Source organism: Rhamphochromis longiceps, linkage group LG4, assembly GCF_057381845.1.
Source record: "Rhamphochromis longiceps isolate RC_006_pf linkage group LG4, R_longiceps_female_GT1.1, whole genome shotgun sequence".
Lineage (NCBI taxonomy): Eukaryota > Metazoa > Chordata > Actinopteri > Cichliformes > Cichlidae > Rhamphochromis > Rhamphochromis longiceps.
The window spans coordinates 33,598,927-33,619,049 of NC_140560.1; the positions used below are offsets into that span (position 1 = coordinate 33,598,927).

The 20,123-nt window shown below is 43.8% G+C and overlaps 1 protein-coding gene across 1 annotated transcript in view; it reads left to right on the forward strand.

The window, feature by feature from the left end:
- Positions 1 to 17,738, forward strand: part of lrrc4ba (leucine rich repeat containing 4Ba) — a 54,481-nt gene extending 36,743 nt beyond the window's left edge. The window contains exon 3 of the mRNA XM_085404642.1: positions 9,382 to 17,738. Coding sequence (XP_085260768.1) covers positions 9,382 to 11,328 — 1,947 coding nt within the window. The 3' untranslated portion in view covers positions 11,329 to 17,738. The remainder of the gene's footprint in view (positions 1 to 9,381) is intronic.
- The last annotated feature ends 2,385 nt before the right edge of the window (positions 17,739 to 20,123 follow it).

Below are 20,123 nucleotides of genomic sequence, written 5' to 3' on the forward strand. Positions count from 1 at the left end.
AGATGCTTGTCGGTGTGTTTCGGTGCGTTTTATTGTCCTACATAACACAAGTGGATTTTTGGTAGAGGCTAGAATTCATGGTTCCATCAATTGCAACAAGTTTTTCAGGTCCTGAAGCAGCTAAGCAGCCTCAGACCATCACATTACCATCACCGTGTTTGAATGTTGCTATGACGCTCTTTTCATGTGATGCTGTGTTAGTTTAATCCCAGATGAAACAGGACTCAAACCTTCCAAAAAGTTTAACTTTTGTCTCATTTGTCTGCAGAATGAAGATGAGCCTTTGTGTTCTGTTTGGTCAGCAGTGGTTTTCAGCTTGGAACTCTCCTATCCGGTTGTTCAGTGATGACGCGATGAATCCTACTTCCGGGTCTAAAGTAGTCTGCGTTTAATATGGCTTTTGTGTTGTTAACATGTTTAATGTTATGTATTTTCTTCTATTTGATCTCAAAAAGCTCCTAAAACAGTCAGTGATCCCTGTTGACCTCCCTCGGCTTTTATTACCACTAATCATTTATTTAAGCTCAGTTTTTAAAACCTTAGGATGTAACTACAGCCCAGCCCATGCAGCAGTATATGAATGACTAACCTCGTATTGTGGATGGATTATCTCAGTTGTTCTCCTGGCTGAAGTTTGGTCCTTTTACAGCATCCTGCCATGCGATTACATTTGTTCCTGACCACCGAGAACACTCACGTTAACTTTTATCGAGTGGAAAAAAAGTTAGCTTGTTTATATTATGCTAACATAGCTGTGTCGCTAGCGGTCACGTAGCACATCATTATATACCAGCTAGCCAAACTTCAGTAACCCTACAAACGTCACTGCTGTTTAGTTTTCTGTCTTCATTTATGTTGGAAGTGATAACAGAGCTGTACGTTTGAATTTGTTTCCAAAACTCCGCAGTCAGGACATGCTATATTGTATTTAGATAGAAGCTAGCGAGCTAACTCCCTGCTAACTTCTAACTCCGTTAAATGTCATAAATTCCGTTTTCATGGATGCCTGGATGTTAAACTCAATTGTTACACCTGGTAGAGCAGAACGCTGATCATTTTATTAAAGATGAAAGACTTTAGACAGTTTTTCAACTCTCAGTAATGCCATAGTGATCGTTTGATATATGGACCTGCAGTGGAGTTTAGACCCAGACACGGCTAGTGACGTCAGACTGAACAATCGGATAGTCTCCTATTGATGTCATTTTTGCCCAGCCTCTTTCTTCTTGTTTAATAAATAACCTTAACCTTAAATAACCAACTAGTAAGGCCTGCATTTCTTTAGATGTTGCTCTGAGTTCTAAATGAAATAATAATTAAAAACCTGCATTTTCTATATTGCTTTTGTCCAATAATAAAATTTGTTTGGTGACCTGAAACAGTAGCAAATATGGAAGGAAAATAAGAAATAAGAAAAGGGGCAAACACGTTTCCACAGCCCTGTACATGTGCACTCAAAAGCAGGCGTGTGAGCTAAACAACAGTTTATAAGTTGTTCCTTTGCAAATATTTTAATTGCTAAGTATGTTATGACGGATGAACAGTAGGATTTAACAATACTGGATATTTAGTAGTTTGTACCAGTGGCTTGTTTGTACTAGTTCCAAATTTCTTGCAAAATTGGAAGATTTCCTCCTTGGACTGCAAAGCAGGATAGATAAGGATAAATCAGGATAAATCATCACTTTCTTATCAATGAGTTATGACAGAGCAATTGCAACAGCTACACTGGTCGCCCTCTCCCACATAGGGATTTTGAGGTGCTATGGGAATTCTTCTGTGTTTCACATGGTTTTTTAATGGGCCTCCTTCTTTAGCATACAGTATATAGGTAGACTAGAACACTTGTAGCTACATCCCTCCCCTTTCACTTCTCAAAAGAATTGCAGTACCTAGAAAAGTACCTGCTCATGGGAGACACAGCAGATAGATTCAAATTTTTGATCTGGATTTTTTCTGGATTTTCTGGATTTTACTCCAGATTTTCCAAATTTTACTTGTCTTGGGAGGGCTGTGCCAGGGAATCGAGAAATGGTTGGGATTGGCATAAAAAGAGCACCAGCTTTTAATTCCCTGAGGCTGGGTTTCTGTCTCCGGCCAGTCTGGAACCCAGTATCCTTCAGATGTAAAGGGGAATGTGTTAACCACTACAACAAGGAACTAATATGCTACCTATAGTAGTTATAGTGCTATAAAAAATGGCAACAATAAAAAAAGTCTTTCTTTTGTTGTTGTTATGAATCTCAGTTACCAAAAGGTATCATGTATTAGTAATCAGCTGCTTCTCAAAGGACTCTCACATCCCCCAACTGATACTGATTGTTCTGCTTCGGTTACCTTTGGGTGGCAGCAGAGGAAGCGGTTCACTATCTGTTACAGGTTGTAGATTGAATACAGTTCAGCTCAAGAACAAGGACTACCACGGCAATCTGCAGTCCAAGAACGAGCCATTGGAGTCTACCAGAGTGAGAGAGGAAGGATTCACGCAGCTAAACTATATAGTAGATCTTCACAATAGTGATCCAGTCACCTAGCCATTAAGCTAATGGGGAAACACAAAAGGGGGAGGGCTGGAGCTAGCTGGCTAATAATGACTGGATTTTCCAAACAAGAGTGAAGGGATGTCCAATAACATATACTAATAATAATATACTGCAGATGATGTTGTTCTCTGAGATTAATAAAAAAAAAAGATGCTAAAATGATTCACCAAAATATACTAACCGACTCGCCGAAGTAAAGTCTGTGTGTGGGAAACTCTGGAATATGACACAAATATTCACACATAAACTGCTAAAAAGAAAAGCATACAATACATGCAGTTTATTTCTGTAAGCATCATAAGCTGCATCATGATGCATGATGTAATTTCTGAAGGTGCTGACTGCCAGTCATTTTTCCTATAACACTAATTGATTGGAGGTCATGGTTCATTCTCTTTTTTACAATCAATGCACAGAGAAAACACTCATTCTGGCATTTGAAATACGCCACATTTTCAGCATTTCTTTTCAGCAAATAACCTATTGACACTTCTCTACAAACTCATTTATTTCTTTTATTATGAAAGGAGATATTTGCATAGTCAGTGATATAGCACAGTCGCATCTTGTATAGCAGATTGAGGATTTTCACATCATAATGCACACATCTAAAAATCAACACATACACAGACACCAGCACACTTATGTGTCTTTAACACTTGTGTTTGCATTTTTTGCCCGCTATCAGAGCGAACATTTGCGTTTGCAGTTGTGGATGTTAGGATTAACTTGTTGATACAGGTTCTCTCTTGGAAACTTTATTTCTAAGAAAAGACAAGAAAGTAAGCGGCTATAATGGTAGAAAAATACACTTAAGCCTCTAGTGAACTGAGGGAATATTTTATGAATTGAAAGCAAGGCAGATTTCCATGACACTGAGCTGCCTTTTGTATGCATTACCAATTTATCTCGAGTCCCTAGACAGCATTTGTGGCTTTACAGCTGCAGGGGAAGATCATTTAACCACAGACCATCGATGCAAAGCACATGAATCTCTAAATTTATAAACCGAGTGGGTTGATTTTAGTCTTTGCTGCAGCATTTGATGTAGCTGGATCCATCCTCATGTTCCTGACAGTGCCTTGTTCTTTTGTGGTTTTAAATTCATTTCCACAACATTTTATCTCCTCTAATGAAAAGCAACGAGTATCCTAAACGTTGTTAAAATTGTCCAGTGCATCTCTTATAATGTCAAATTGCTCTGTACATTGGACCGAGCAGCCTGATATTCTCTATTCCTCGGAGAAAACATCTTATTAAACTTTATGTGACGTTAACGGAGCAGAAATGGGACATCACGCCACTTGATTTGGTACGTGAGGCTTTAAGAGATGCTGTTAACATGAAAGGGGAGAAAAAAATAAGGAAATAAGAAGAGTATTTGTTGCGTTTTGTTTTTAGCCTACAAAATTTGGATTCGGCTTGTTGTATCCTGCAGCCCCACTTGAAATGATTAAAAATCTAAAAATGTTTTAACACCTGAAGGCATCCTAGATTCTCTGGCTTATTTTTTCCTTCACTGAGTACCCTCAGAGTAAAGCCTTGACAGCTCCCACCCCCTCTTAACATCCTCACCCCTCCCTTTTCGCCCCCTCCCTCCTTTTGCCTATCAACTCCCCTCTTCCTCTCCCCCCGCTCCTGCTCTACATACAGAAGAAGCAATGGCCTGACTCCAGGAGCCTCTGTGTGCCTCACTGAGGGCTTTGGCTGCACATATCTCAAACAGTCAGAGATTTAAGGGGCTTTTAGTCGCGCTCACTAAACTGTGTGTCTTTGACTTCACGCCAAATGAGCTCCAGTTGGACCACACCAATGCTACTGTGCTCTGTCCAGGGCCCGTGGCACCCATAGAGTTCAGATTCATGTCTTCCTGCAGACAAAATCATCTCTTTTTGTTTGTCACACCAAATTTAGTAAAAATGTATTAATTTAATTTCATAGTTCCTTTGTGGTTTGTCGTGACACTTTATGCGAATACTGTAGTCCAACACTGATAATCAGCTTATTAGCAAGGGATTATAATGTGTCAGTAGCAAGCCCCCTGAGTCTCACGGTAACAACGGTGTGAAAAGCACTTTTGTGTCTGCAGCAAGCGCTGAAATATGGTCAGGGTTAAGACAGGGTTGGGTTTACAGTAAATTTACCACAGTGCTTTCAGATTTAATGAAAAGTCAAGAGTTTAACTGCTTTTTGTCATGTGATATATTGTCGAATGAAGCATGAAACTACTAATTAAAAGTGACCTTTTTTTTTTTTTTGCCATTTTTCATCAGTACAAGTTGAGCTGTGCTGTAGTCATAATGTGGGCTACTGATCAAATTCCTAAAACTTTATTTTGGTCACTGGGTGTATTTGACCCCAACTTAAATGGCAAAAACAGTCCTTTTAGAAGCAAGTCTTGCAATTCCATAGCCGTCCAATTGGCAATTATTTTCTAAATGAATGGGAAACAGAGCAATTGTGAAACTACATGTGCAGAATCCATCCATCCACCGTTCCATCAATCCATCTTTTCTACAGCTCAACCAGGTCCGGGTCCTGCGGGCAGCAGTCTAAGCTCCTGGATGCTTCCTAGTTGAGAGTTTGGGGGCATTTCCTAGTGGGAGAAGATCCTGGGGGAAACCCATGGCAAGCTGGGGAGATTATGTCTCTCAGCTGGTTTTGGAACGCCTCAGTATCTTCCTTAAATTGTTGGTGAATAGGGAGAGAAATTTCTTGGCTAATATAGAGTCACTAGTTAAATCAGATCTTTTGAAGCTTAAAAAGTCTGATATTTTTGCCCAGGATAAAGCTTTAAAAGCTTATACTGCCTCCATGCAATGTGACGTACCTCCAACTATCTCCATGGGAGTCCCTGCCTCCTTTTACTGACAATAGTCTGACATGGGAGGGTCGTCAGGTAATGCAGCTCATCTGGGCATTTCAGGCTTTAAAAGCTGGTTCGCTGGGCATGAAGTACATTTGATGTTTGTTGCTTTAGTTTCAATAAACTACCTCTTGTGCAGATTCACTCATTGTCACATACTTTGGGTGAGTCTACTGAATTATGGCTTCACAATGACACCTTTACAAAGACAGCAGGTGCAGCCTCACAGCTTGCCCTATCATGAACCTCTAGTATGTGAACACATTTGGCTCATATGTTCGTTGGTGTTGGCTGTTGATTGAGTTTTTGAGGACGTGGGTGGGACATCCACCATCTTTTCAGTCCAGAATTGTCCTAAAGATTTGTATTCTCAGTGGGTGTTAGCCAAAGTTGTTGACTTAAGCTTTATTGTATCCCTGCTATTTACAACCTCTGATTGTAAATCAGAGCACTCAGTGTAACTCCATTACTCAAATGCATATTGTTTTAAGAGAAAGTCTAACGTGGAGGCCAGGGAAACCCTTAATTTGATCATGTTTATCTCCATAGTCAGAGGGAGTCATTCTCAAATGCAGACAGCAGCAGGAATCACTGAGGGTCAGCAGTTATCAGTATTAGGAGAAAAATACATTTTTATTTAAATGTATGGCTTCTTTACTTAAACATACATTTAGCCCGTAAGTCATTCATTAGCAATGTTTTTTCTTTTTGTTTTGCTTTGCTTTGTGTGTTTGTTTTCGCACTGATTTGTAACATTACAAAAACTAGACCATCTCCAAATTCCAAAGATTATTTGCTAAGAACAGATTAACATAATTTAATTACATGTTGGAAACAGATTAACACATAAGAATAACAGAATGCAGAATTAAAGAAGACATTTGTCTTTCAGGGAAGAAAATATTCTTTGGCCACTCAGCCGTCGCAATAGGATTTTCTCCTTTTTTGGAACATCCAGCAAAGGGGCCGATTACGCTTTTTATTGTTGTCTGGAAAATATATAGATATATATAAATATATAGACTTCACGCCCCAAGGACCTCAACAGCTACAGGCCGGTGGCTCTGACATCCCACCTGATGAAGACCCTGGAGCGGTTGGTCCTGGCTCAGCTTCGGCGCCTAACAAGCTCATCACTGGACCCACTTCAGTTTGCCTACCAGCCTGGCATTGGAGCAGATGATGCCGTCATTCACCTCCTACATCGTTCCCTCGCTCACCTGGAGACCGCTGGAAGCACTGTGAGAATCATGTTCTTTGATTTCTCCAGTGCCTTCAACACTATTCTTCCCTCGGTTCTGAAGGACAAGCTGGAGAACTCTGGAGTGGACCATCACCTCACTACCTGGATTTTGGACTACCTCACCGACCGACCACAGTATGTGAGGACTCAGGGCTGTGTGTCGGACAGGGTCGTCTGCAGTACGGGGGCCCCACAGGGAACGGTTCTGGCTCCGTTCCTCTTCACCATCTACACTGCAGACTTCTCCCACAATTCCACCCAGTGCTTCCTGCAGAAGTTCTCTGATGACTCTGCAATAGTCGGCCTCATCACTGATGGGGACGACAAGGAGTACAGAGGACTGACTCAAGACTTTGTGGACTGGTGCCAGCTGAACTACCTCCAGATCAACGCCAGTAAAACCAAGGAGCTGGTGGTAGACTTCCGCAGGCACAAGCATTCTCCACTGCAACCACTGAACATCCAGGGTATGGACATTGAGGCTGTGGACAGCTACAGGTACCTTGGTGTTCATCTGAACAACAGACTGGACTGGACTCATAACTCAGACGCCCTCTACAGGAAAGGGCAGAGCAGGCTGTACCTGCTGCGGAGACTCAGGTCGTTTGGGGTGGAGGGCCCACTCCTGAAGACCTTCTATGACTCTGTGGTGGCTTCTGCTATCTTTTATGGTGTGGTCTGCTGGGGCGGCAGCATCTCTGCTGGGGACAGGAAGAGACTGAACAGGGTGATCCGAAGGGCCAGCTCTGTTCTAGGATGCCCTCTGGACCCAGTGGAGGTGGTGAGTGACAGGAGAACGGCGGCTAAGCTGTCATCCCTGATGGACAACATCTCCCACCCCATGCAGCAGACTGTGACAGCACTGAGCAGCTCCTTCAGTGGGAGACTGCGGCACCCACGGTGTGGGACGGAGAGATTTCGCAGGTCTTTCCTCCCCACTGCTGTCAGACTCCATAATAAAGACTTTAACTGATCAAGCACACACATCCACACATGTGCAATAATACTAAGTGCAATAATCTTTTCTGGCATCGTTGTATTTTTACTCAGTTGTATATAGCATTCGTATTCTATTTTTATCTTATTGTATATTTTTATTCTATTTTATTCTACTGTATATAGTATATTATTTTATTCTATTCTGTACAGCTGTGTACTGTATTTATTCTTATTGTATTCTAATTTTTGCGTCATAACTTTTGCACTGTCCACTTCCTGCTGTGACAAAACAAATTTCCCACGTGTGGGACTAATAAAGGTTATCTTATCTTATCTTATACTGTTGGTGGATCCTCATGTTATACGGAGAAAAATTTCAAGTAATGAGGTCAAAATAAGTACTAAGTAATAAGTAATTCCCGTGACCCCAAAGATCAGGATTCAAGCTGCTCTCAATGTTCAGGCTCAGGCAGTTTTTTTCTACTCTAGGCTCTGCATGATGTCACTGAGAGTGGATATCACTGATGGATACATACTTACCATCAACCACTCACTTTCCTCTTGTGAAATCAAACACATTGTTCCAGTTTTGCCATCCATCCATCCATCCTTTTCAGCTTATCCAATTCAGGATCGTGGGGTGACCAGAGACTATTCAAGCTACAATGGGGGACAGATCACCAATCTGTCACGGGAATTTATCTGTCTATTTAATCTGAAAAATTCTGCATCTCTCCCTCTGACTTGTCAGTACCATTGCTCCCCTGCATTGCTGCAGGCTCTTTTAACCCCTCCACCTTCTCTGATTCTACCTGTAGGCTCAGGGGGAGAGGTTTATTCACTGCTCACCTGATTCTCTGTGTATCATATTTGCAGGAACAAGCCTAAACATCCAACTTTAAATGTATTAATGCAACTATATAAACCAGTCACTTCCGATGTGTAATACAGCCATCTCGGACTCATCCCTCTGACCATGGGAACAGAGGTCCAGCCCACCTGTTTTTGAGAACAAGCAAATCGGAAGAGATTTAGCTTAAAGGGAGAGCGCTAAAATGAACTTTTAACTTTTAACTATCAGTGCATTCTGACAAAATCCAAGGATAAAAATGTGCAGGTGGGAATGAGCATAACAGTCTGCAAGTAATCTTAGACCTTAAAATAACCACAAGAGAAGAAACCAGAGCTGCTATCACACTTAGTTACTGCGTGCTTGTGTTTTGTTTTGGTTTTGTTTTTTTCTATTTTGTCTCACTGTGTCCTTTCTGCCATTGTCATGTGTAATATAATGAGACATTTTTTGGTTAAATGGCTGTTTGGTATTGTTTGACAATCATTTAAAATCTTCTCTGTATAAGTTAAAATATTTTAAAAGATTAATTTAATAGTTGTAAAATGAAAACACTGACACATTACAGTAATCTTGATTAATGTGCATTGTCCCTAAAAGGAAAAAAATAAACAATAAACAATGTCAGTATTAGTGCTGCATGTCTGCTAAAGGTTTTATATCATTTGGTATTCTTTAATAAATAAAAAAGCAAATTAAACATTTAGGGAAGCTGTTATTGATCTTCATTCTCATTGAGAACTAATGCATGACAGCCAAATTAACATTTTATAAGTGTATTTGGTTTGTTATTATGAAAGGTGTAATCGAGTTTGTTTTAAATAGCTGCTGTAAAACACAGCTTCCTTTTTTTCATTTTGTTCAGATACCTTTCTTTCAGTAAGCTCCATTAATAATCCTACATGTTTTGCAGTAACTTTATCATTACTTGTCCTTCCAGGTTATCAAGTCGGACACATTCAAGCACTTGAGGCACCTTGAAATCCTCCAGCTGTCCAAGAATCAGATACGTCAGATTGAAGTTGGAGCATTCAATGGCCTGCCCAACCTCAACACGCTGGAGCTTTTTGACAACCGCCTCACGCTGGTGCCATCACATGCCTTTGAGTACCTCAGCAAGCTGCGGGAGCTGTGGCTGCGCAACAACCCCATCGAGACTCTGCCAGGCTATGCCTTCCACCGTGTGCCCTCGCTACGTCGCCTGGACCTGGGTGAGCTCAAGAAGTTGGATTTCATCTCAGACGCAGCTTTTGTTGGCCTCATCAATCTGCGGTACCTAAACTTGGGCATGTGTGGGCTGAAAGACATTCCCAAACTAACAGCTCTTGTGCGCTTGGAAGAGCTGGAGCTGTCAGGAAATAGGCTGGAGATCATCCGTCCCGGCTCCTTCCAAGGCTTGGTCTCTCTTCGCAAGCTGTGGCTAATGCACTCACAGGTTTCCGTCATTGAGCGCAATGCCTTTGATGACCTGAAAAACCTGGAAGAGCTCAACTTATCCCATAATTCCCTCCACTCCTTGCCCCACGATCTCTTCACACCCCTTCACCAGCTAGAGAGGGTACACCTTAACCACAACCCCTGGGTGTGCAACTGCGATGTGCTTTGGCTTAGTTGGTGGTTAAAAGAGACGGTGCCGAGCAACACCACCTGCTGCGCTCGTTGCCATGCTCCACCATTCTTAAAAGGCAAATACATTGGAGAGCTTGACCAAAGCCACTTCACCTGCTATGCGCCCGTCATTGTGGAGCCACCTACAGACCTCAATGTCACCGAGGGTATGGCTGCCGAGCTGAAGTGTCGAACGAGCACATCCACAACATCCGTCAACTGGATCACCCCTAATGGCACTCTCATGACCCACGGCTCCTACCGCGTGCGGATATCGGTCCTGCACGATGGCACGCTCAACTTCACCAATGTAACCCTGCGAGACACGGGCCAGTACACCTGCATGGTGACTAACGCTGCTGGAAATACCACTGCAACCGCTGTCCTCAACGTTACTGCTGCTGATGTTAGTGTCAATTACACCTATTTTACAACAGTTACTGTGGAAACTGTGGATACTGTTGGAGGTAATGATTATGCGTTGGTTGCCATCAATGAGACCTTCATCCGTGTTCCACCTGGCCCCACTCCCTCTGATTTGTGGCCAGACGGTGTTGCTACCACAGACTCCTCTCTGCCTATCAGCTGGTCCTCCTCCTCTCCCCGCGCCACTCGACCCACCTTCACTGAGCCCATCACAGACGCTACCTTAATGGATGATGTGATGAAGACCACCAAGATCATCATTGGCTGCTTCGTAGCCATAACCTTCATGGCAGCCGTGATGCTGGTGGTGTTCTACAAGCTTAGGAAGCAGCACCAGCTGCACAAACATCACGGCCCTGCACGTGCCATCGAGATCATCAATGTGGAGGATGAGCTCGGCGCTGGGGCCAGTGGTCGGGGCAGCGGCATCTCAGGCGGAGCCACCGTGACACAGAGCGGAAGCAGTGGAATTGGAGGTACCCAGAGCCTCAGGCTGCACCACCCAGAGATAGTCAACTTGCCCAACCTGGCTCGATCGGAGCACCTCAACCACTACTACAAAACTCATCACTTCAACAACAACATGATGGGCCTGGGCCTGGGCACAGGATCTGTGGGCCTCAACAACAATAACAACCCCTCACCATGCTCTCAGTCACAGAACATATCCTGTTCCCAGATTCCAACCTCCACTGGTGGGGGAACACCGACAGGTGGCACTCTGCCCTCCCCAGTGCCCCTTCCTCAACTGGGTCTCCACAATTCTCTGAAAGGCCTGATGGGGAAAGGCCAGAACGAGCCACTACTTTTTAAGAGTGGCTCCAAGGAAAATGTGCAAGAGACTCAAATCTGAGTGAAAGTGAGGGTAGAAGTATGAGGTAAGAGGAAAGGGATGCTGGATAGTGACAGTGATATAGAAAGTACGCGAATATTTGAACTGACTGTAGCCTATACCGTCCTCGTGGACGGGTTTCAGAAAAAAAAGATGAAATTTCTCGTAGTTGCTGCTTTGTATTGTCAATCTTGGCAGGTAGAAGCAGATAGGAAGACTGAAGGAGACAGTACTGCATCTGATCAGTCCCACAAATAGCATCTGAACATAATTTTACACTAAGTCAGACACCAACACATGGAACGATCACCACAAAAATCACAATCATGTGCGCAACCCGCTATAGTCTTTGCCAAAGTCCAAGATCAAGCCAACTCTTTTCACCCAGTGGACAGCTATGAACAACAGCCTGTATGTTTTTTACAGATAGCTTCGTATATTTCCAGACACACTCAGTGTATATATTTAGAGGGAGACATAATATTGGCTACTGAACATGTTTTCAGATTAGTGCTTGGCAGAGACTCCGAATAACAAACAATGATTTGGGTGAGCAGTGCTGTCCCAGGTTTCCAGGAAGCACTAAAATACAGAGCAGAGCAGCGATACTGTTCAGAACACAGACTAGTACTTTGCAGGGAGAGAAAACAACAGCAATTGTTTTTTCCGAGTGGTTTCACTTCTCTCTCACTTTCTCACTTTTTTCCCTTTCACACTTTACTGGCTACTGTCTTCTTTGAGGGAAGAAAGCAACAGAGTGGGCTATCATGGGAGGAGAGAAACCCCGTGGCATGAAGGACAAAGAGCGATGTATTAAAAAAAAGGACTAAAGTACATATTATATATACCGTAAATATATTTTCATTCAAAGAAGTAAATTATAAAGAATCTTTATCAAGCTTCTGACTAAAAACTACGACGTCTGAAGAATATATTAAAAAGAAAAACACACACAGTTGTTTTAGTGCCCCCCACCCCACTGCCCTCCCCCCCCTCCCCCTTACTACTTCCCTCAACTTGGAACAAAATGGCCACTGACTGTGCCGCATAAGGACACGTGGGAGAGTGGGGGAAAAAAAAACAACAAAAAAAAGCAAAACAGACAAAATGTTTGAGTGAATTTATTTTGGTCTTGACTTTTTTGTAGCCACAGAGCGTGTTTTCCCCTCTCCTGTCGCATTCACATAAACAGGGTCACCGGAGAAGGGACGTGTTTATGCTCTACTGCGAAAATACGAAATACGACAACAGCTCTCCATCGTTTGGTACAGCTACAGCCTAGCGGGAGTGTTAATAATAATAATCGGAACGGTAATAATGATAACAAGGTTTAGCTTTATTTGTCATAATGAACGTTTAATGATTAGCACATGAAATGACACAAAATGTTGCACATGCTGATTTAGCATGCTCTACAGACGTCTCCAGATTTGATTTCAGCCGATCATTTGAGATTTATCCAAGGGATTATGTTATCATTATTAGCATTCATGCGACTATTATTATTACTACTTGTGCCTACAAATAACTGAAAAGTACTTTTTTTCATTTGTATATGACGCTGAAGTTGTTTATGACTGATCCTGTTGGACTTCGGCTAATGAACAGCAGCGGGACGGCGTGCCACTACTCCACATGCATCAGCAGGAAATAACTTGGCCCCCTCTAAATGGCTTCCTCAGTCCAGTTCTCACCAACTCCTCCAACTGTCTCAAGCAGTCAGGAACCCTCATGTTTGTCACACGTTAAAGACAGGACACGAACCTTTGACGAAGACTGCATCTTTGCAGAGGATTATCTCGCAACTGTATCTCAGTGTTATCGTGTGTGAGTGGATTTCATGGCAGCAGGGAACTACTAAATGGACGACAGGCATTGCCAAGCATTTCTAAAGGTAAGCGATGCTCGTTCAGTGAAGAGGAAGGAAGTGACGTGCAGTACAGGAAACAGAGATGGGGGGAACTTTTTTTCTAAAGAAAAAGTACAATTAAATGAAAAAAAATATAGAACCTTATAGATCTCTTTTGAAAAAAAAAAGGAAACAAAACTATTATGATAAGTGTTTTTCATTTTGGGTTTTTATCTAGTTTGATTTTTTTGTTTTATTTTTAAATCAAGTGTTATCTTTATTGTAATATTGTTATTGTTATTATAATTAGCTAATTACACTGGTTATAATTATGAGAGATGTTCTGTTAGCAGAGGTCACTTTTAAAATTAAAAAAAAAAACTGGCACATAAAATGGCAGTGGAAGTCTGTGAAATTTGGTGGCTATATATTTTTTTTCTCCTTTATGTTACAATCAACTTTATTTGTAGTATCACTGTTTGTGTCCCTTTGGCTCTTCTTGAGATGAGACATAGCGAATGTGAAATGGTCAGCACTGGGTCCTTTTATTTTCTGCACAGGGGGACAGGAAAGGCCCTGCTCCGGTTTACAAGCTCAATCACACTCGCTCTGTACTTTTCGTGAATGTCATCACCATCACAGTGCTCAGAGTGCGATTGCGCTATGTCAACACCTCGTTGCCATGACTACACCCTCAGACTAATGCGCCAAACGCCGTCAGCATCGGCTCCTCGTAAGGCAGCCGGTCGCCCTCCCCCTCTCCTGTCCGTCTCGTTCCTTTTGAGGTGCCATATCTCGACGAGCCGGCCAGTGTTCCTTCAGTGGTAGCAAATCAACCTGAGCATTGTGCCCATGTCCTCACATAAAACTCCCTCCACCCTCCAACCCTCAGCATCTTGCCATCAGGTTTCCCTGGCAACTGTTGCTGCTGCGACAGCCCTTATCACAGCGTCTTGATTTGGGTTTCGAATGCTAAACAGACGAGAGCAGAGGGTATAGAACTCCTCTTCTTTTTTTCCATGCCAAGTAATTCACCCCGGTAATGTTCCTCGTTAATGTGGTTGATTTGTTTACACCAGCAACTATACTTCTCACGCCGCTGACTTTCTCTTAGTGAATCATACGATTTACATGCCACTCTCCCCTATGTGTTTAATTTGCATAGGCCACCACACATTTATGCACCCAGCACTTGTGATTAACACTCATACCCTGCATCTCTCATTAACATATTCCTTCCCAAGCACAAGGGATCCATATTCTGCTCACAAGTTATTTACATATTCATCTGCCTCTGTGTGTGCAAATAACAGTGAAATTATCATGTGGGCATGCTGGTGGGTAAGAGTGTGGTGTGTGTGTGCGCGCGCCAGGTTTGTGGCTGAAAGCAAGGACTGTTACAAAAGCTATTGCCCCCCTAATTCTTCAAATACTGCGTGCCCTGCCTATCGCCTGTGGTAGCTCGCCACTTTGGAAAGCGCTGCGTAGCCCCTATAGCTCCTGTGAAGTGGCACAAACCAGAGGCCATGTTATTGAGGCTCGGTGTTAGAGAGAGAGCAGCGGTTGAGCTGGAGACACACAGTCACAGTGCTGCAGTGTCTGAGTCACAGAGCACTGAACACACTCCCAACAATCTAATGGAAATGCTGTTTACTGTGCAGGAAGGGACCCGCTCATTCACCCATTCGGGGAATAGGTGAAAATCACCAGAATATGTGCGCGTGTGAGTCCAAGCTTGAGTGCGTTTAGTGCATGTGCAGCTCTGGATTATAAAATGCCCGTTGTACTGTTGTGTAAGGCAAGGAAATCAGGACATTTGAAGCGGTACGCTGTTTATGGCAAGAGATGTTACACCATTGTTGATGCAGCGCTGCTCGGTGTGTGCGCTCCTGCACAGGTGCGTGCGTGCTCAGGTGGGCTTTTGCTAGCTCGGTTGTGTAAAGAGGGGAAGAGGGAGGAGGGGCGGTCAGACCTCCATTTTAAATCCCCAGTTTAAACCAGCTCTGTCTGTCTCCCTCTGCTTCAGGCAACTTTTGTGAGCCTCTCACTGACACTTAAAGTAAAAATACAGTTTTTTATTTATTTTTTGCGTAAGCAGCTCCCCCCCCCCCCCCCCCCTTCTCTGTCTCTCTTTCTCTGCATACTAAGAGTGATGAAACGTCCTCTCGATCGAGGCGACCTCCTCTTTCACCAAATCCTCATCGTCTTTTTAGCTCCCTGTCAAGTTCGGGGTCAAGGGTCAAGATGAGCAGCAATTTATGTTTACCTCACACTTTTAGCCAGCTAATGAAGGTTAGCGTTTTGGATTGTGCCATTTATTTTTATTGTTTCGCCCTGGCTCAGGGAAACGCCTGTTGGCGAAGCTTAAGTGATTTTTAATGTGCATTTTCAGTGGCTGTTTTGTGGTTAATCACCTTGACGGTGATGTGACTAGTCATAACAGTAATGCTGCACATGAAGTGATTTTTGGGCAGCTCGCTTGCGGTGGGTGAGGTTTGCGTAGTTGCAGATGGGAGGACACTGGTTCAATCTGCCGCTTGTTGCGACCAGCACTGTTTGAAAACAGGGCCTGTCCCCGAGGGCAGCCCCGCACACATGTTAACCTCAGCACTACAAGCCCCGTGTGAGCACCACGCTGCCTCATTTCTTTTTATCACCCCCCCCCCCCCCCTTTAAAAATAGCAGAGAAGTGACAGCCGAACTCAATGCATTATTGATACACAGGGTGTCAATGATGCATGTGCAGTCACCAGTGCTAATTTTCTCCACATTGCAGAGGCCAGAAGCATCAAACGGGTTGTAATTTATATGCATCGTTATAGCTATTATTTTTCACACGGTCATCAAGACGGTCCACGGGAGCCAAATGTTGCAGCTTGTCTCCTCACATGATGAGTGCTGCTTCTAATAAGTGCAGCAGTGTTTTGTGTGCCACTGTGTCACCGAGCCAGCCCCCCCACACCGTTCCACTCCACCATCCCAACAGCAGCAGCCCTGTCTCGCTATGCTGGCTTTATCGCCGTCACACTGGTCTAAGGCCGATTTGATGGCACCAGTTTTCAGATGCCCGGGTCACTGTGTTCAGTCACATTATGAGAGAACTGAGGAACTTTTTTTGTCACTGCGATGCTCTTTTTCCTGCCAGAGCTTGAGATGAGATGTGCAAAGACATTTTTTCTGTGTCATCACTGTGAAAACCCTGCTCTGCAGCCACTTTTCAAACCTGACCGTGCACTTGGGTACTTATACATTTAAGAACCACGTGCACACACACACACACACACACCAGGGCACGCGTGCCCTCTTGACACTGACTGAAGGAGTGATTTATTGATTGAGGTGCAGCTTTCTTAAACAATTTGCAGCTGAGTGCAGCGAAGGTTAATGCAAACCTCTGAACTGCTGCCATCATGCTTCAGTCCACACGTGTGTGTTTTACATCCTGTGAAGGTGTCCGTAATTTGAGAGCGACTGGGACATTAGCGCATGGCTTATTTCCTTGTTGCCTTGGAAACAATGGCGCCGGGCGCAAGATGTCCATTTTGGCCGTCTTGTGAGCTTTGAGCTGTGTGGAGTCAGAGAGGGCTGTCAGAGTGTGTGGGCCGTGACGTGAGAGTGATGAGTGGTGTTTCATCCCGGATGACTATCTCCTCTGTGTCACTCAGCTGTGGGTCAGAGGGCCGCTGAGCTGCAGCTCAGAGGAAAACTGAGAAAAATCCACAGAGTTGCTGTGAATAGCAAAATGGGACACGCTCACAGCCCATGTAATTGTAAAGTACCGATTAATGGGAATCATAAAGCTGGAGCACTGCTTAACACAGAGCTTCTCATGAATGCTTCATAAAGGAGAATATCAGTGTTGTCGTGTGAAAACCTTCCAACTGCAGTTTTGAACATCAGTGGAGTGATTATATTTTAGTATTTGTTCTTAGACGCTACAGGCCGTTTTGGAAGTGAAACCTTTTCAGAACTCCACAAAAGAGGCCCGTTCTTTCTTAGATCCTGAAAAGCTGACATTTGGGGCTGTGGAAGGTTTTCATCTGACAGCGACCATATTGCACTTTCAAATGCAGATTTGTGTTTTGAGAACAATCTGGGATGTTGTGGCTCGTGTTGGGATTTGGAAACTTCTGGAGAGACTTCATGCCCTCGAGCGCTGTGGAAAACTCCCCTCCTGTTTTGTGATGAGCGCCGACTCGGGGACTTGTGTTGTGGCCTGAACAAGCTCGTAACTATTAAAGGATGTGCTGACCTAGCAGCTGTGCTCCTCTCAGCGGACATGCTTTTTTTTTTTTTTTTTTTTTTTTTTTTTTGATTTGTTATATTTTTACACTGAGCTGAAGTTTTTTTTTTTTTTTTTTTTCTTTTATTGTTTATTTTATTTTCACTTACTGAATACGGGACAGACTTGACTGGGGGAAAGAAGGGGAGAAAGAAAGAGGGAAAGAGAAACAGCTGAGAAGAGGGACGGGGGAGAAGGGCAAAAGACAAAAACCAACAGAACGGGCAGAGAAAAAAAATGCATATATCAATCACCTGGATCACCTGCTGAGAAAGAAAAAAGAAAGCAAGCAGAAGAGAACAAGAGTAATAGAATAAACAACATCACAATGATATATGGGAATATGACAGTAAATACTAAATGTTAAACATTATTGTGCAGCACATAAGATCAACAGAACACAGTGTGCTTTGAGGTAGGAGCCAAAAAGGGTGTAGTTTGTGGGTGTGATCACCCGTGTGTACACCTGTGAGCATGGACGCGCTTGTTTTTTGTTTTTCAGCGGACATGCTTACAGTTAAGTTTCCAAACGCATATTCCCTGCTATCCACAGCAGTCTAGCTTCCAGATTTACTGTTTCTGGGAGCCTTGGCTCGGCATCATATTCGCACTCTGGTGTGTGTGTGTGTGATGTTTGTTTGAAGCTGGGCAGGGGCCACGGAGTACATTTCAACACTTTGAAGTGTAAATTCAGGTCTGGTTGGAGCACCTTATGGGGGGCAGGGAGGAGATAGCGACAGCCATATGTATGTAGGCTGGTGGTTTGATAATGGAGTTGTCTAACCGCTTATCTGTCTACTGAGGCAACAGAGCCCCCAGAGGACATGAGGTCAAACCCTCACTGGATGTCAACTCAGTGTCAAGTCAGACGGTGTCTGGTCTCGGAGAGGTGAAACTAGAGTAGAAATCAGCACTGACCCAGTTAAGGCTTCCCCGGCTGAGCTTTGAATCAGACCTGGTTCATCCTCTCAAGTTTAGAAAAAGATGAAGCGGTTGTAAACAGTCATCAATATGAAATAAACTTTTACTGGAGATATTGATTTTTCTTTACCCTTTTTTGTCTCCACCCCCTCATGTCAGCCAGTGAGGCATGCTGCTTCTCTCATTGGTGCTGATTTATTTATCCGGTCTGGCCCTTAGTACCCTCATTTCATGTCTGCTCTCATTTCTGCTCGCAGTCTATGTGACACCAACCTTTCAAGTTATATTTTTAACCCTGATGCTCGAGAACGGCTACGAGCGACGTTCGACGGGCACCGCAGTGGCCTCGATTGTGCTCAAGCTGCAGCGTTTTCTGTGCATCCCGTCATGCCAGTGCCACATTCGCTAGAGCCTGCTTACCACGCAACAGCTTCTGTCGCCTCTGGCTTCCCCACCCTCTGAGCCCAAAGGAAACAGAGTGACGAGGGAGGACAGAGTAGACAGAAATAGAGAAAGCGAAAGGAGAGATAGACTGCAAAGGGACGAGGATGACAGGAGGAATGAAAGCTGACAATGAGAGACATCCTGTCACTCCATATCTGTACAGTTTTTTTACTCTACATGTGCGAGTGTGTTTGCATGCGTGTGCACCAGTGTAAGGCTCCAGCTCAGTGTGCGCTTGTGTAATAGCCGCATGAGTGGCATAAGTATGCATATTTATGCATACGTCCGAGTGGGCTGCGTGCGTGCTTGTGTGCACTCGAGTGCGCACGGTATCCGTGTTTGTGTAATTGTGTGCGGCAGAGATAAAGACATGAAGGAGGAAGGGCCGCTGTGGTGCTTATATGTCACCCAGCGCCAGAGGGGAAATGACTCCTTTCTGTCCCCGACCCAAGGGAGGCAGAGGAGGAGCATGGCTGACTTCTCCTGCTTCTCTGCCTTTTCTCACCCTCTCCTTAAGAAATGTAGCTAAAGCCTCAGTCACAGCCTCTCCCCCCTCTCTCTCCCTCTGAGTCACACACACACACACTCGTATGCTTGCTTGCTCACAGGAGTACGTCTTACATTATCCCCCTTTCTTCCCCTCATGCTTCTCATCCCCTTAACCCTTCTGTTCTCCTCCTCCGCTCTTCTCTATCTACCTCATATTTGGTGTTTCACCCCACCCACCTTCTCCTACTGCCATTTTCCACCCCCCCCTGCAGCTAGATGTTGTGATTCTGCATTAACCCCTTAATCCTCCCATACATAAACAAGTACACGTGCAGTCGTGCTCCAGGTTAGCCCCCTGCACCACTCCGATCCTCTCTCAGGAAAATGGAAAACAAACCCACAACAAACCAAGGCTTCTGATATTTCCTTCCCTCTGTTCAATTAAACATGGCCTCCATCTGCTTCTTTGTTTCTCTTCAGCTTTTCTTCTGCAATATTGACTATGGTTGTTCTTGTGATTGTTTTTAAGACTGTGTTTTAACCTGTTATAACCACAGATGTGCATATTAACACTGAAGGAACATGTCACAGGGGTGTGTGCGCGTGCGTGTGTGTGTGTGAGAGAGAGATGGTGTGTGTGGAGAACGGTGGATTTGTTCTGCTTCAAGGTTCCGTGCCAAATCTTTTTCAGAACATTCGATCTCTGTTCATGTGCCATACTGAGAAATTTATGAAATAAAAATAACGTTTTTTCACAAATTGCAATGTGAGATCGTGTTGCTTATTTATGACTGTAGGTCTATTAATGAAAATCAGTGAGACAGAAAAAAA